General features: G+C 31.5%; 1 protein-coding gene across 1 annotated transcript in view; it reads left to right on the forward strand.

Moving 5' to 3' along the window:
* The first annotated feature begins 5,194 nt into the window (after positions 1 to 5,194).
* LOC105347723 (protocadherin Fat 4) overlaps positions 5,195 to 18,711 on the forward strand; it is a 49,162-nt gene continuing 35,645 nt past the window's right edge. Inside the window, exons 1-6 of the mRNA XM_066065137.1 lie at positions 5,195 to 5,285; positions 5,991 to 6,283; positions 12,660 to 12,725; positions 13,984 to 14,091; positions 16,873 to 16,980; positions 17,104 to 17,217. Of these exons, the coding sequence (XP_065921209.1) occupies positions 5,210 to 5,285; positions 5,991 to 6,283; positions 12,660 to 12,725; positions 13,984 to 14,091; positions 16,873 to 16,980; positions 17,104 to 17,217 (765 nt within the window). The 5' untranslated portion in view covers positions 5,195 to 5,209. The remainder of the gene's footprint in view (positions 5,286 to 5,990; positions 6,284 to 12,659; positions 12,726 to 13,983; positions 14,092 to 16,872; positions 16,981 to 17,103; positions 17,218 to 18,711) is intronic.

Here is an 18,711-nt window from a genome sequence, read left to right on the forward strand (position 1 = left end):
GCAACCTTAATGTGAACAAAAACATGCCACGAGTTATGCATATTACTAGTGTCCATTAAATTGGTAAAAAAAAAAAGAAGCCCAAATCGTGACAACGCCGCTTTACAGATTTGCAGATTTCTGCGATTTTTCAATGAAAACCCTATTTTTTTTCCCCCAAAATTGCTTCAATATTTGTTTTCAAGTTTTTTAAATCAGCTGTACGTATTCAATCCTTATATTTGAGTTCATAAAAAATTAACAACCATTTGATTAGATTCAGTAATGTAAATATTTTAGATTTCTGCGAAATTTTAAATGGAATCGTATTTTCTAGCACAGAAATTCCTTCAATATTTGATGTAAATCAGTTGTACATATTCAACCCTTTCATTTTAGATCAACATAAATTGACAACTTTTTTAAATGTAGTTATTAAATTTTCCAGATTTTAATCCAAAAAAAAATTTCCGCAAATTTTAGAAATGTAAACATTTAATATATAATTTGTACATATACATGTAAAAACCTTTAAGTTTGTTTCCAATGATAATAAGCTTTGTAGCAATTTTTTTGCGGTTTGGCGAAAATTTTGATAGATTGACTAGACTATGTATGTTATATGAGTATTGATGATCCATTCCGACAAATATGTCCAAAAGATTGCTTATTCCAATTATTTATTAATGTGATCTTTGAATGTTTTAGGGGTGGAGAGAGGGATAGCTATGCTCTTTACAAAAAGTCGTTCATAAATTTGAGTTAGTAATGAATGACAATCATTATGTTTTAATTGTTATTCTTTTACTTTGAAATTTTGATTTTTTTAAGAACTTAAGAATGTATCAAGTCTTCGTTGAAGGTGAAGGTTACAAAAATCCATTTTTTAATGTTTTAGAGTCTTGCACTAGCCGTTTGCTTTCTTTAGCTTGCATTTATAAATCAGTGGCCCGTTTCACAAAACAATCTGATGACTAAGACTGTCTTAAGACCAAACTTTGTCATAAGTTTTCATCATTGCTGTTTTACAAAACTGTCTATCTTATGATTATTATAAGATCCGTCTTAATCTTAAGACAACCATATACATGTCATAAGTCCAAACTTAACATGGCGGCGGCCTTTGTTTTGATTCAAAACAGAAGACAAGTAAGAAGGGAACGGGTGTTTACAGGTAAATAGAGGATAATGGAAATAATCCTTTGGACTAATTGGACGACGTAGATATAATAGATAAGTTTCGACTACCGCGTTTTCTGATACTAGATTCATGCGGGAAGCTCAGAGTCCATTTGAAACACCCGACCTGTAGGTCCCATGCTATACCCCCATCCTGCAAGTCATGGTGGCACTCAGATTTTATGCCAGTGAGACCTTCCAGACTGTTAACGGGAATATCCATGGTATAAGCAAAGCTACTGTGTCAAGAATTGTAAATACTGTAACATCAGCACTTGTAAATTTAAGCCCAAATTATGTAAGATTTCCAAGCGATGACGGAAACATGAATGACACCATACTGGGCTTTTCCCGCATATCCAATTTCCCTAATGTCATTGGAGCCATAGATGAAACTCACATTCCTATAAAAACTCCAACAGATCTCTTTTTCAACCGAAAATTTTTCACTCTATAAACATTATGGCAGTTTGTAATGCAAGTTTCATATTCACCAACTTAGTTTCTAGATGGCTTGGTTCATCACACGATGCCTTTGTGTGGACAAATTCTACGCTATGTGACTTATTTGAGAGTGGTGGCATGAATAAAGGTTGGTTTCTTGGAGACAGTGCATACCCCATGAAAAAATATTTGTTGACCCCTGTCTTAAACCCAAATAACCCCCATGAAGAACGCGTATAACAAGGCCCATGCCAGGACGAGAAATCCAATTGAAAGAAGTTTCAGGGTCCTTAAGATGCGTTTTCGTTGCATCGACCATTCCGGGGGAACACTTCTCTTTCATCCGTCAAGAGCAAGCCGAATCAAGACAGCTTGTGCGGTATTACATAATATGTGTATTGATAACCATGTACCAGCACCACGCCCTCAGAACCCCCGGGGAAATCAATTTATTCCGCCAGACAATTGTGTGTATCAAGGCCCAAATAACGATGTGATGGAGGTTCGTGGAAGAGTGATCCATACTCGATTTTAGGGCCTTAGTTCGGCGATAGAATTTGTTACCTGTAACAAACAAGTTTGTTCACTTTTTGGACTAATTGGTTTGAAATGTGTATTAATGTAAATTTGTATCTTTTTATTAAGGGATGTTTAATGAACAAGATATAAAATGAATCAAACACATATTTTCAATTTATTACTCATTTCAGTCAAAGGCACATTGAGGGTGGCATTATTTACTATTCAACTATAGTTGACACAGGTGAAGCGAGTGCTACTCACGCTGTATCTGAAGCTGTTGCTCAGCAACCACAAGACGCCGGTCCTCAATCTTGAGACGCTTCTCATCGGTGTCAAGTCTTCTTTCCTTTATCTCAAGTCTTCTTTTCTCAATACTCAGCCTCACCTCTTTTGCTGTCACAAGTCTCGTCATGAGGTCATTCCTTTGCTGCGATTCACTACTAATGGTTCTTTTTGTGCACTTTCTGCTTAAACGCGAGTTTTTAACGGAAGGTTGTCATGATGTAAAAAAAAAAAATAGATAAATCTTTCTATGTACAATGCAAAACAATGTAAATATTATTTTATTTGTTTCAGTATTTAGAATATAAAATTATAGTAGATATTCCACGTCAAAGATGCGTGTTTAAAATAGCTTAGTGCACATGTAATTACCTATTGAGGCATGTGTCATGTTTTTTTGGAGATGCTTATAATGCATCCGTGGTCGTAGAAGAGTCTAGGACATCAATGCCACCTTCAACACCGGATATGGAAGTTTCTCCGAGAATTCCCACTATCTTCTCGTCTATGGGTCGTAGTGTATATTCTAATGAAAACACCCCTCCCGTCTTTCTCTGCTCTCTCCTATTCAAGACTAGCTTTTTCCTATTTTCACTGCTAAAGCAAATCCACTTCTTCTTCATTTCTTCCCCCGTCCTGACGTACCCTGTTGTGATTACTGCATTCACTTTTAATGCCACTTCTTTACATGCATCTCGCTTTAAAGCATTTGAGACAGTAAAGATTTGTTTTGAAAAAAAAAGGTCTTTCTTACTTTTAACTTCATCTGTTAAAACAGATATTTCTGCAGCCGAAAAATTGGGACACCTTTTTGCCATCCTCGAGCTTACTTAATTTCGTTTTTATGACCGCACGGACTTTCAATTTCCTACCCGTTTACTGGTCACAACTGAGTGCATTCAAACATCATGCTTTGTTTTCTTTCTTGCATAGACACAAATGTAGTGGTGGATCACATAATGTGTAATGATATGATTACAATATATTTTATATCTCTTATTTTCTGTTAAAATTCTATATTTTAATATGTATTTTTTTTTCCAAATTGTATTCCATGTGCGTACATTGTATACTAGTACAGCAAGACAACAATTCCCTTACTTCCGAAAAAAAAAAATTATGAATACAGAATTAAATGCAACTAAGTATATTTTTAAAAGGTAAAACATATGAAAATTGTTTTTATAAGGTGAATATGTTTTAAAAATCAAAATAAATAATAGATAAATAATGAAATGAAAATAATCCCAGCATGAGTGCATTTTTTTAACGTATCGCATTAAAAGTTGTTGATTTTTAAAAAGTATATACATGTATAAACATATCTTATGATTTATAACACCTGTAAATTCCTTATTTAACGCGAGTACTATATTCCGCGATTCCACAGTTTTGTATCAAATCGCGAGAATATAAAATCGCGTTCGCCAATTTTTCGTTATAATTTCATATAGTTTAAAACTGTCTGAAAAATAACAGCTAGATTTTAAATTCGCGAGGGTCGCTTCTCGTGTTTTTACGCGGAAATTATTTCCTCGCGTTTAATTAGGTATCTACAGCACACTTAAGATTGTTTTGTGAAACTCACATTATAGATTTTATGATTGTCATAAGTCAGATCTTATGACAATCTTGAGATATGTCTTATGACAAATCTTATGATACTTTTGTGAAACCCAGCCCAGCACTTTTGATTTTTTTTTGTTTTAAGCATTAATGACAACAACCAGGGAACTACAGATAATGGGCTTCATTTATCCTATATTTGTTCCTCTGGCTGTTATATTAACCATTTAACAATCTTCCACCAAAATAAATAGCAATTTTCTTAATTGAATAAGCATACAATATTTTATATAGACGTAATAATATTTAATTTTTTTACATAGAGAGTTGGGTTTTTTTCTTCAAAAGTGTCAGGTTATATCAATTGCAGTTTGAATTAATGTTTCGTATATTAACTAATGATGTACATGTATTTGTGTTTGATTTATAATTTCTCTTCCGTCTTTTATCTTGATTATATTAAAATAGTTTTGGAGACATTTCATAAATTTTGCAATCTCCAAAAAAAATCGGTGAGTTTAAGAGTGCGTTGTTGAAACCCATATTGAAATAAAACCACTATTTAAAAAAAAAAGGGGGATGTACTTTGCAACCACCGTTGAAATAGTGAGTGAATGTAGCCGTTTATCAGAATGCCTTTCCCACTTTACCAATATTCTGATATATTGTCATAAATTCGCTTGCTTAAAATTGAACACTTCCGGCCCTGCTTTCTGTCTCTACTCAACGTGAACCACATGAGTAACATTAAAACTAAACAGTATTTTAGTATCCAAGCTCGCATCTAGTTTTCAAAATTCAGGCCATATTAAATAAATAATGATTTATTAAATTAAAACAATATTGTACTGGTATTTCAAATAATAAAACATACGAACAGACTTGCTTGTCGGTTTACAATCCTTAATATAAGATACATGTAGTTGTATACTTACAGATACAATTTGCAATTTAACAAATGTTAACTCAGGGTAAAAGACGAACGCGTCACATTAGTGTAAGGAGGTGCGGGGAAAAGAGGGCTTTTATCTTTAGTTTAATGAATACATTAGTAAATCATAGACAGAACATCTTCTTGTGTACATAATGCATAACACCACTAACTAGGAGTGGAAATACAGGAAATTCATTCATATTTATTATGTTTGCATGTTTTCTCTATTGCGAAATTGTAGCAACAAGAAAGTACTACATGTTTTACTACATTTCTTTTTCTTTCAGTTTCTCGATAATAAGGATGCAGAGCCAAAACTATTTGATGGTGCTTTTTATACTTGTGGTGCTGACAAAACACATCGTGAAATCTCAAGAGCGTAAGGACAATCAAGTTTAAGGTCACATGAGTCAGATAGGCCAATTGTTATTGTTTTTGGGTGAATATCTGGAAGAAAAAAACTCAATTGGGGGCCATACAGTTAGCACGTGATAAATCTAAGAAAATCTTTTTTTACTTCCTGTGTATGTGAGAAAAGCATTTGTTGATGTTTATAAAACCCACTACCAGCATTTTTAAAAATTGCGAAATTCAAGATCAGGGATGCAGCTAGGTTGGCTAATATGGCCATACAGTCAACTTGAATTAAATCTTGGAAAGAATTCTTCTCTATACAAATATATCCATGTAATAGTATGCATGCTAATGAAATCAATGAAACCGTCGACAACGAAATTGCTCGACCCTTGAATAGGCGGAATATTCTAAGGCGGTACCAATATAGCAATAAACTGAGATATATTTTATTTTAGAGAATATCCATATGTGCTTCGGAAGTAGAGGGAGATAAACTGAATGCATGAATATGATATTCATAAGAAGGACGGGGGAGGGATGCTGAGACATAATTATGGCAAAAAATGAGAATGTATTTTTTTAGGTCATTTGAGTTCCTCGAGTAACATATTGCTATTCGGCTATGGTATTCAAGTGACGTCAAAGCATTTTGGCCACTTGATATCGTTTAGTTTAATTTTGTGCTGTGAATATTTTACAGTAATGGCTGATATCATGTATATTTTAGCATGTACCAGAAGTAATGGCGTAAGAGACCCGAATGTAACTGCCTTAGTGTATGAATCCACAGGATCAGAATTTGACCCAAATTCCCCTCTCTACAAGACAGACACTACAATCGAAGGAATCAATGGAGGAACTGATGTTATCTCGGGAGTTAATCTAACTATCGCCCGAACACAGGCCACGCCAAGTTCAGTGATTTTGAATGAGTTGGTTGAATTGGTAATGTTGAATGTCTCTAATTCACCGTTTGGAAAGCGGTCATTTATCCGATTAAAGAAAGAAATCGACAGAGACGTAAGATTTAATATTAAATTTTTTCAAAATCAAGTTTTAAAAATTGGATATTGAAAAATGATGTTAACTTAACTTAAAGTCAAAGAACTATATATGATATTAGTCAAATTTGGCCCCCATAATTCGCCATTTTTTTTTATAGTTTTAAAAATTGGATATTGAAAAATGATGTTAATTCAAAGAACTTTATATGATATTAGTCAAATTTGGTCCCCATAATTCGCAATTTTTTTTTATAGTTTTTCAGGTACATTAATTTGTTGTGTTTTTTTTTTTAGAAGAGTTAACATACAGTATGTTTTTCACCTTTTATTTGATTTATATGCACTCATTGGCAGTATATGACGTCAGAACTGACAATATTTTTATAATTCAATCAAAATCAGTCAAAAATTGACATTATACTTATCTTTTTTTGAATGGGAAATATAGAGCGACTCTTCGAACAAGAACAAGCTTTTTGTCACTTACAAGTACTGGAGAGATACATCTTTGGTGAAAATATTTTGTTTGTTAAAAAATTGCTCAATGTGTTCTTAAAAAAACTGTTTGAAAACCTGCTGTGTTATGCCAAAAATGCGATTTTGGCGGGAAAAGGTAGACTTTATGATGTCATGTTTTTAAATTATGGACTCTTAAAACAAAATGAAAATTATGAAAAAAAAATTCAAATGTATATCTGTACAAATAAAACAAAGAATTAAAGTGAAATGACGACGTTTTTAAGGGAGCCATTTTAGGCTCAAACCATACATAATTTCAAACTTTAAATAAAACGTCAAGTCGATAAATGCGATTTGCATGCGCATCGTACCGTGAGACAGACGAGTTATGTAATGCATTATATTAGTAGATAAATTCCTTTCGTTAATCAAATGGTGCTTTGCAAACAAAATTAAATTGTATAGAACATTTATGTTTAAAACGGTTAGTTTTAAGCTCACCTGATCTGAAATCGAAAGTAATCTATTCTGATCACTTTTTGTTTGGTGTTTGTTTGCCCATCTGTTTCTTCTTCCGTCAGTAAACTATTTTTGCCTCTTCTCCAGAACCATTGAACTACTTAGTACAAACACAATTGGAAGAAGGTGATTCAGGTTTAAGTGAAATGCAAATGACAGATAAAAAGTAATTGAAATTTTGGTATTTTATCTAAAAATCTTCTAAAAAAACAATTTGACCAGAAAAACTTAAGCTTGCCTGAAAGCATTCTCAGGATAGAAATTTCAGTTAATAGTCTGTACCGTATTTCTTGTATTCAGCATCGCATTCTTTCTTATTCAGTATAAACTAAATGAATAACGGTACTGTAAAACCTTAAATGGGATGTTAAACTTTACATGTAACAACAACTCTGGCTTTATAGAAATTATATATACAACAAAAATTCAAAATTGTCTACTTTTTTTCCTACAATGTCAAACTGTTTGAAAACCTGAAAAATTGAGAATACTTTTAAAAAAGTTTTTTTTTTAATCCTTGATACTTCACAACAAATTTGGCTTAAGTTGTGACTTTGCCCCATAAAGTAATCTCGTTGTGATGGCAACGGTTTACACTGCCAACCAATTTACAATGTATATTGCCACGTTTCTTTTTACACACCTTCCCATAAATGAAATTTTAAAAAGCATACTCCTTATTCAAAGCCAAAATTAAAAATGTTTTACGTCAAACGCCAAAGATCAAGACTTGCAGATATGAAAAACATTAGTGAATTCTTAGAAGCAAGATGCCCTTGCTTTTGAAAGTTAACAGAAGTTAATTTATCTTTTAAACAGCAAGTTTTCATATACACCCAGTAAAATTTAATGTTCTTGACTTAAAAGGGTTAAATTAAGAAATCTGATACACAGTAAAAATAGATCACCAAGATCTTGAATATCTAAGAAATAAAAAGCAATTTAGAAACTTCACCGAGATATGAACTTGGTTGGTCACTTGATCAATCCTGTTTAGCCCGAATATTACTCATACTTACGTTTGAAAAAGACAAACCGTTCAGAATTATAAAAATAACCGTGTTTTTAATGTTTACAATAATGCAATCGTCAAGCGATAAGCGTTTTTGGTTATCATTGTGACGTCCTGAAAAAGTTCACACAGAATTGAATGTTTTCGCTATTCTCAGTATAGCATCATATAAGGAAGTGAAAATGTAATAAAAACACAGCCTTTGAAAAAGACTGGAGCGGTAAATGGGTCAACTTTAAGCAAATCCGTGTGATGTGAATTCTTTTTGGATTTTGTATGACTAAAATGAAAAATAATGCTCTGTAAAAAAAACAAACAATATTATCAAGAAAATAAATAAACTGATAATAAAATATGTAAGATAAGATAAGTATATACTCACTTCCTCTTTTACTCCACTGTCATTCAGAAATGATAAGTAATGATCACTTTATTTACAAAAATATCTGATACTGAAACACTACATTTCATAAATATCACAAATGACTACAGGGTTTCTTTATAATATAAGCATAATAAAACACTAAATTCAAACTGAAAGTTTTAGAACCATATTAACTACATTACCAACTGGTTAGTGTTAATATGAAAAGGTTTACATTTAAATAAATCAATACATATATAGAATATTTAGGACCAGCAAAACGTGGGACTCGGATGGTGTCGTTACCGGACCGCACTACACCAAAACCGGTCATTTATGTACCTCATTCTAAAAATCATCCGCCACACAAATACAACGACCCAATCGTAATAAAAAAATTACTTCATACAAATAAACAGAACATTAATATGTACATGTACAAAACTGAATAATTTTTATTACATGTACAACTTGTTTCACTCAGCTTGCAATCAAAGTAAAGTGTCCCAAGATCCCTCTCAGTCTTTCTTTGTGTGCAAGTAAAGTGTACTCATTTGAAAAGCTAAAGTATAATACTTCCTTATTACATGAAAGTGTTCTTAAAGAGCTTCTACATTGCTCAATTGTCATAGACAATCATGTTGGTCTCATATTTCATGTAAAATTAAATGCAATCTACATGGATATGACATAATTTAATTTGCAACTAATTCAAGCATTCCAAAAAAAATATTTTATCAAGAAAAAAAACTATAATTGATTTGCTTGCATTCCCGCTTCAGCAAGGAAAGATGACGTTTATTCATTTAAGTACTTACTAGACTTTCACCCGTGCGTACACGGGTTGACATTACATATGACATCGGTCATTTACAAAATAGATATATGGACCACCGTATTGTTCACATTTACATAACGAAACTTTCAGCCTACAATAATGCTATTAATTTCAGTACATTCTGCTTTGTTAGAATAATTTAACTGTGTGTCGGGACAGGCCTTCACAACAGTTAAAATGCCTCCAATATACCCGTATGTAGCAAAAAAATATTTGAACCTGCATTGAAAATAGCAGTTAATCTATTCATAACAAACCATTTTGAGGTTGTAAATACCTTTCATATAAAACCTTGATTCATATTATGAAGAATTAAACACTTTTTACAGGATACCCATTTTACAGAAAAAGAAGAAAATATGATTAAGTCACAATGGGGTTACAAAGCCTTTTTTTAGTTCTTTTAAGTCAAACTCCAGGGGTGAAGCTATTTTTTTAAAATAACAATTGTGAATTAGGTGTTTCTTATTCGCAGATCTATCAGGACTTAAAAATAATTACACAAAAAAACTAAATTGGTTTGAATTGGGAGTAAGAAATTTTCAAGATATGTATTTCACCACACAAGATGGAAACTAAATTGGAATAACTCAACCTTTGATTTATTAGGAATTAAATTTTCTGTAACTCTAGATGAGATGTCTAGCCTTAACTATGAGCCTAAACTTTCAGAAATTAAAAGGATTTTAAACCAATGGAAATTAAGAAAACTCACCCCAGTTGGTAAAATCTCAGTAATAAAAACATCGATTCTGCTAAATTTAAACCATCTGGTGCTCTCTTTACCTAACCCAAACCCTGATTTTATAAAAACTTTAAATAAGGAAATTTACCAATTTTTATGGGGAAGCAATATTCACAAAGTAAAATGAAACACTATTATACAGGAATATGGATATGGTGGTTTAAAAATGATTGATTTTACAGATTTTAGCTCAGCTCTAAAACCTAGTTGGATTAGAAGAATGATTTTCTCAGACACAAAATGGGTAAATCTTTTAGAGGCAGAATTACAAACAAAAATTAAAAACCTATGGGTTAAAGGTATGGACTTTACATCTTATTTATGTAAAAATACAAAAAATATTTTTTGGAAAGACGTTTTCAAAAGCTGGATTTTAATTGTAAAAGCAACAAGACAAGAAATTAGGAATGCTCCATTTGAAAACAACTGGCTCAACCCAAAAATAAAAGTTAATAACTTCTTTTTTTCTAAAACACTATTATAAGTCTGGTTTTATACATATACAAGATCCTTTTGATAATGAGGGCGTTTAGAAACAATAGAAAATCAAAATATAAGAACAAATTTTATTGAATATGCAAGCCTAAAGAGAGCAATATGTGAAAGATTAAATAAAGACAATATCAACGAAATCAAATACAAGTCTGGCCCAAGTATACCCAGTCACATAAATATTTTCTTCACCAATAAAAAAGGTTGCATAGACATGTTTAACGAACTTATTAAGGAGAAAAGAGAGCCAATAACATCTGTGCGTAAATGGCTAAAAAGGGGCTTTATTTTTAAAAACAAAGACTGGAACAAAATATTTGAACTTCCATTTAAAGTTACTAAAGAGTCAAAACCCCAATGGCTACAATTTCAAATTTTACATAGAATAATACCAACAAATGATTTTCTTCACAAGATTAAGGTTAAAGAATCCCCTGTCTGCTCCTTTCGTAAAAGAGTTAATGAAACTATTGAACACTTATTTGTAGATTGCTATTGTGTAAAAGAACTTTGGGAACTATGTGAGGAGTGGTTGTTAAGGAAATTTGAAATGCAAGTAATATTTGACAAATACTCAATTTTATTTGGAAAATATAAAAAGAGAAATTCGTATAAAGTACATAATCTTTTAATTCTAATGATAAAACAATACATATTTGTAAGTAGATATAAAGAAGTTTCAAAACTGAATTTCAGTGCACTTGAAAATATAATGAAAATCAGAATATCTGTAAAGAAATATATATTTTGCTTAAAAACTGTAGATTCTCAGAGTTTGAAAGGCACTGGCAAAAATATGTGACTTATAAGTATGACATACTAGGTATATTTATCAGATTCAATAGCTAATATAAAGTACTACACCCCCTCCCCCCCCCCCCCCCACACACACACCGTTTTTTCTCAAGAATTTCTCTCTTTCATCTTATTTTCACTGACTTATTTCCGTTTTCAAGTAGTATACAGGTACATTTGTAAACAAGTTATATGTGTAATTTATAGTATATTATTTGCAATTTAGCCCTACCTTATATTTTCATACTTTAAGAGACAATCTGTTATATTCTGAGATATGTGTACTTTTATCCTATGTATCCTTTCCTACTGTCTTTATCAATAAAATTTTTCAACAAAAAAAAGAACTAAACACTTTTTCACCAACGTTTTTTACTCGCTTCGAATTTAAAGACCATGCTGACATTCGGAACTCTCGTGATTTTTCAAATGAAATGCACTGAGTTAGAGTTATCTCCTGTATTTCCTTTGATGAACAGAATATACGACAAATTTTCAATGAAAATTTACACGCATTTGTATAATCGTTTCTGTGTTTATCCATGCAAACGTGATATTGTGGAAATATAAACTAAAGACCTCCCGTGGTTAGCGTGAATGTAATGCGCAACCGCAAGATTGTAAAATCCAAAAAATTCAGATGATTTCCGGATTTTTCAAATAAATTTTCGTTGATTATTAATTAACGAAGCTTGATTGAGAAAAATGAAAACAAATTGGTAATTTTTAAGTAACAATAATGTTTAAAATATATAAAACAAAAGATAGTACTCATCTGATTTCTCGGCATTAATGCCACCTTCTGAACTGGACAGACTGAAAATATATTACTCTTTATTATTAAGGTTCATCGTATATTAATTGTGAAAACTGTCCTTTCACAAGTGTGTATTGCCACCTTGGTACTAAATTGTTTTCTAAACAAAGGGATATATTTGCCCCGTTTTTATTTTCGCCTCTTTCGCCCTTGTTAATAGCGGGAGAATTTAAGACTGAGCGTATTCAAATGTATCAAATTCTATCTCTTTAAACAAATCTGTGTCCGGGCGAATGCAATACGGAGCGAAACTGGTTGTAAGTGTAGATGATCGAAAATTACACGGAACGAACATAACTCTGTTTACACTAATTCGAAATGTTTAATAGTACATGGTGTTCTTTTCCTCAGGGAACTTCCTTCACATCAGTTGATGACCTGGACACATTTGAATTTGAAATATCATGCGTGTCTTTAGTAAGTGAGCTTTTTCTTTGTTGCACTGTGATACCTAGATAATTAAAATGAATCGTATTTCATGTTGTTGAACTTCATACATGTATAATTAAGTAGACAAACAATATAATGTTTAGATTTATTGAAATTTTTGTTTACATTTATTTTCAAAAGTGACTCTGCAGCAACGATAACATTTAGGGAAAAATGATATAATTATAAAGTTTTTAAATATATTTGTTAGATTATCTATACAAATCAGCAAAAGCATTTGTCAACTAGCGGCATTACAAAGTTAATGTTTCATGTAGCCATGAAAGTTTTGCAATTCATCCAGTAGCTTTAAGGTGTGGGGTAGAATTGACCTTACAAAATGTATGCAATATCTAGTGAATATGATCAATGACACAAATATCACCTTTTATCAAATAAAAATATTTTTGAGCAAGACATGTTTCCTCTTTTTAAAGAAAAGAATATGATTCTAACCCCCCCCCCCCCCCCCATTCCATGTTTTGAATCAAGCACCTTTTAACCATAAGATATTCTTGACGTTGCTATTATCAGACAAGAAACAACTAATAAAAAGATTGCGTGACCTATACGTCAAAACTTGTTTTACTTTCTTACACAAAAATTATAAGAATTAACAATTTGTGTGACATTTTCTAAAAATATCCTAAATATTAAAAAACATATTTGTAATTTTATGGGTTAATCGATTTTAACTTACAAATTACAATTTTAAAATGTAGACTGTTAAAAAAAAGTGTAAGTACTCTTCTAATACCATAGACTATATACTTTGTTATTTTATTCTGTGTACCTTTTCATGGCAATTATGTTTTGCATAAATGAAAGCAGACATTCAAACTTCATAAGAGTGTATTAAAAACAGTTTAAATAAAAAGAGACTTACCGTAGAAGTGTTTACCTCTCTGTTGTAATAACCTAAAGTTTTCCTGTGCAATTGTAAGATTTTGAATTAAAACAAAACGACATCGTTTATCAAATACCAAGCATAAGTAAGCATAGCATAAATAAGGACATTTCTTTAGAATCAAGTTCAAAGACGTTTTGTTGAAAAAGCATTTTCAAATTTCGTTTCTATTTCTCTTCCAAATATTTCAATGTCGGATTATTTTGAATGACTATAAAGTTCGATTAAAGAAATGATTTAAATCTGAAATCCTGAAAAAACTCTTATCACATCACATTTTTTTTTAACTGTAAATAAAATCTGCATTATTTTATGAATTATTTTATGCCTTTGTTTCAGAAAAACCCATCAGAAACGAAATATTTCCTTGTGTTACTGGAGATTCAAGACATCAACGATAATCCGCCCATCTTTGTTAATGCTCCTTACACAGCTTCAGTTGATGAGGTCAGATATATATATGTAATTACTGATATTATTTCTATGCAAAGATTAAAAATGATCAAACTGAGTGACATTTTCTTGAAATATCCTAAATATTCGAAGATATATTTGTAATTTTATGGGTTGATGTAAATAGATTTTAATTTACAAACGATTAAAATTTGGCCAAGCATATAGGAGTAAACCAAGTTGTAAGAATAAAAAGAAATAAAAAACGGTTGCTAGGATCAAGCATTGTCTCGCTAATTGAAGCAAAAGATTAATAAATTTCAAAACATATTTAATTTGAAGCCACATACCCAGTTTTAACGTTCTGTCCACTAATAAAGGCTACTAAAGATGTAAACGAACCTTGGTTATCTTGTCAATGTTCATATTATGGAAGAAAATCAAAGGAGAAACCATAACTTTTCAAATATTACCATAGAAACTGCTGAAAATTATCCACTTTTTATAAGTCCAAACGGGTTATTACTTTGCTATTAATGTCCATACAATATACATACTTGAAATGAAAATTGACATCTCTTGCTATGGTACAAAAACCAAGAAATGGGGCAAATGAAATTTTAAAGGTGATTCTGATAGGTTAGAGTCTTGATTTTAAGATTTTATCACGTTTTGTTGTTTGCCTGTGTAGAAAGCTGTCTATAAACCACAAAGGGCATCGTAATACACACAACAGGTTTTTTCTGTATAAAAAAATTATGAAGCATAACACACAGAAATTCTTTTTTTTTTTCAAAATATTTATAACACAACAATTGTTTTAAGTAACATTGAATGGTATGTAAGCTGTGTAAAAGATAAGGATATACTTAGTTTTCCTCAATAATTATCATAATTTTACATTTTATAAAGGAAAAAGACCCAATATGCCAATAAACATGAGCATTTTCCTTATTTATCATCCTATTGCGATATCAACAGTCCTAATTTTTTCATTTATTGATTCTATATTGTGAAGTCTTAATAGTGGATGAAAAATATCCTGGAATTTTTTTTATCCAAAATTAAATGAAAAAAAAATCTTTTTTTTTTACCATGAAAACATTTTGAAAATGTGCATTTCTCTACAATTGTTTACTTTAGTTTTAAAAACAACATTTTCCTTACAAAATATTCTACTTTGAAAACCCCAGATTGTTGCCATTATTCATGATGCAATGCCAAATAATCTTTAAAATGCCATTTTGCCATCTATACTCTTAGCTACCGTGGCAAGTCGATTTTTACTCGACAAAGTCTATCAAATAGAAAAGTATGAAGAAAATCGATGACTACATGTATGCATGAACACCAAAGGATGACTGCACTTCTGTGATTTTCAGTCTCAAAGTATTTTTTATCGTTAAAATGATATCTCTCCTTCAAACCATATTAATATAATAAAATAAAATGTTTTATTGATATTCATGCATTGAAAGAAGTTATTGCAATTTTGGCCACGATATATATTATGGAATAAATTTACAAGTTGAGATCATTTTAGGAAAAAAACGGTGTATCGGTGGTTCGAACCAATTTACCTGTATGTAGGTCTCGATGGGGCCACTTAGCCAAAGAACTCATTGAATAATAACTCTACATGACTTTAAAAAAGTGTCCATATAGAAGGTAGATTGATGGTACGAATATTAAACTTCCGGATAATTTGGAGTTATCGACCATTGCTGAGGATCGGAGATCGTTAAGGACATTTTAAAATTAGTAAATTTTAAAAATGGGCATATTTCTTTTAATTGTTAGAATTGCCGATGTCTTAAATGCATCTTTATGCAATTGTATCAATTAAAAGTTTATATTTACGAAGTATGAAGTCGACGTCATGGGTAGGGGTCATTGCCTTTTCTTGAAGCCCCGTAGGACAATGGAACGCCCAATTTTTTTAAGGACTAATACATATTCAGCGCATCTTTGTTTATTGTTCTCAAATAAATGGTAGTTGTATATTTATATATTGTATCATATATAAATTTATGTCGAAAAGAGATCACTAGCTATAGATTCATTGTTAAACAGAGAAAAACCGCTTTCTTAAATTGCGTTCGCGTTCTTTGTTGTAACGGTGTACATGTACTTTTACCTGGTAACTTTAATCATTCACCACGTGATTACCAACCCAGGTAACTTTGTGAATACTAGACCTTCTGCCAAATGGTGTGTAAGGTAGCACGCTTCTGCTTGGCATTATTATTTGTGTATACCTATTTCAATTCGCCATGATCGAGTCAGTGTTTCTTTTTTTCTGGCTGTAAACTATGCTACATATAAAAAGGTTAGTTAATGTTGTTAGGAAAGTAAGGAAAAAAATGATTGTAATTGTGGAATGTGTCATTAATTTTATCATATGACAGATAAAAAAAGAAACATTTCCAAAAAAGAAATAAAAAAATCAATCAAATGTATGGCGGTATTCCATTCGTTAACGCGAATAAAATACTTATCGTTGCAAAAATATTTTTTCGATGTATCATATAATTTTTAAAAGACTCGCTCCCGGGCCTCAACTTTATCGGATTATCGGTTCTTTGCGTTATTATTCACCTAACTCTATAGCATATTACTTGAAGTAAATTTAAGCGAGGAATATACGTGGAAGTAAAAGGGCCTAAAATAAGACTTTTAGTGCAGTCATTCTTTAATTCTTACTCAGAACTTATATAAATCACTAGAGTTACAGATTAATTTTTTCTCCTTGGAAATCAGTTTTTTATCTCAGAATTGTTGCTAACGTTTCTCTTGTGTATACAGTCATTTAAAGGCTAACTTTAAAACTTACAGTCAACTCCTGTTGGAACCACAGTGTATTCTGGGATATCAGCAACAGATTTGGATGCTGGTCAAAACAAAGAGATAGAATATGCCATAGTTGCCGGAGATGGCAGTATTGTAATTCTTTTCATACTTTTTTTACTATGTGAAACTTAAATATTCTTGGAGTATTTTATATTTTATTACATGCTACAAGTGATGGTATTTGTTTGGAATAAAAAAAATAATTTTGGTTTTTAGAATGATGGTTCTACCAGATTTGAAATTCCAATTACATCACAAGGAGAAATTGTTGTCAGACAATCATTAGATTTTGAATCTGTTCGATCATATAATCTCAACATATCTGCAACTGTAAGTTTTCGTTATTCGTTAAATGTTTTAAATTGTTACTATGTAATTAATAAGTCCTCGAACATTGTTTATAATCAATAGTAAATCGTGATTTGTAAGAGTTATCGATTTCGGTAAATTGTTGATTCATTATCCGTCCGATGCTAGTTTGACATTTGTACTTGCGTCATTCGTGAATTGTGTTTCTAGATTTGTAGGGTAATTAAACATTATTTCAACAGAATAGAATAACAAACACGTGTTGGCAGTTTTTTGTCATGGCTTTACTTTAGTACTAGTATTACAATAAATGGCAAAGAATACAATATATAGAATAAGACTTCAATGAACAATGAATTGAGGTATCAATGGTTAAACAACGGTCACAACAAAAATGATCAATGAATTTTGATAAATGTTCAATATGGTTAAATGACAAAAGTTGAATGTATTATGCACAATGGTCTACGCCGACTTTTTCAATAGTATATGACGTAGAAAAACAATGACAATGACAAAATGACAGAAGCCCATATTATTGGCCAGAGACACTGGAAATAAACAGAATCTGCGGCGGGGCTTCATGCAAAATTCGGCTACCACGCAAGTCCGAACGCTTGGAGACCCGGAGTCTAAAAGGATGGCTGATGCAGGAAAAACAGCGACTCCCTGGGATTTGTGTAAAGCCATGACGCAGTATGGATTTGACAGGAAAAAGTACGACACAACATTACCTGAAATTATAAAAGAAAAAAAAACAGCAGCACACAACAGCAACACAGTACTATATAATACAATGCATAAATGTTTCATAAAGGGGAGGGAGGGAGGGAATGAATGACTACCGCTTGAAGGCGAAATCCAAAAAGGAAGCTGACTGTTGCGCATGAACGATTGCGCGATGAACTAGGAACGATAACTCTAAATTATACATGTGAAACCAATAAGTAATTGAGAGTTATCTTTCTTGGATCGGCTACTTTTCTATTCATCTCAATAACTGGACTTAACTCATATTGAGTTAAGTCTGATTATTTCAACAGAATAGAATAACAAACACGTGTTGGCAGTTTTGTCATGGCTTTACTTTAGTATTACAATAAATGGTAAAGAATACAATATATAGAATAAGACTTCAATGAACAATGAATTGAGGTATCAATGGTTAAACAACGGTCACAACAAAAATGATCAATGAATTTTGATAAATGTTCAATATGGTTAAATGACAAAAGTTGAATGTATTATGCACATTGGTCTACGCCGACTTTTTCAATAGTATATGACGTAGAAAAACAATGACAATGACAAAATGACAGAAGCCCATATTATTATGACGATAGGGGCGCGCGCTGCGTCGAGTCTGATGAGAAACGGACTGTTTTATTCAGTAATTCAGATTGTAAAAGACTTATCTGGTTTCTGCAAACTGTTAATTGATTATTCCTTATGAAACCAAACTTTTGCACTATCAATTATTAAACAGAAATATTTCCAACGTAGATTCTGCATGAA

The sequence above is a fragment of the Magallana gigas genome, chromosome 7, assembly GCF_963853765.1.
Source record: "Magallana gigas chromosome 7, xbMagGiga1.1, whole genome shotgun sequence".
Taxonomy (NCBI): domain Eukaryota; kingdom Metazoa; phylum Mollusca; class Bivalvia; order Ostreida; family Ostreidae; genus Magallana; species Magallana gigas.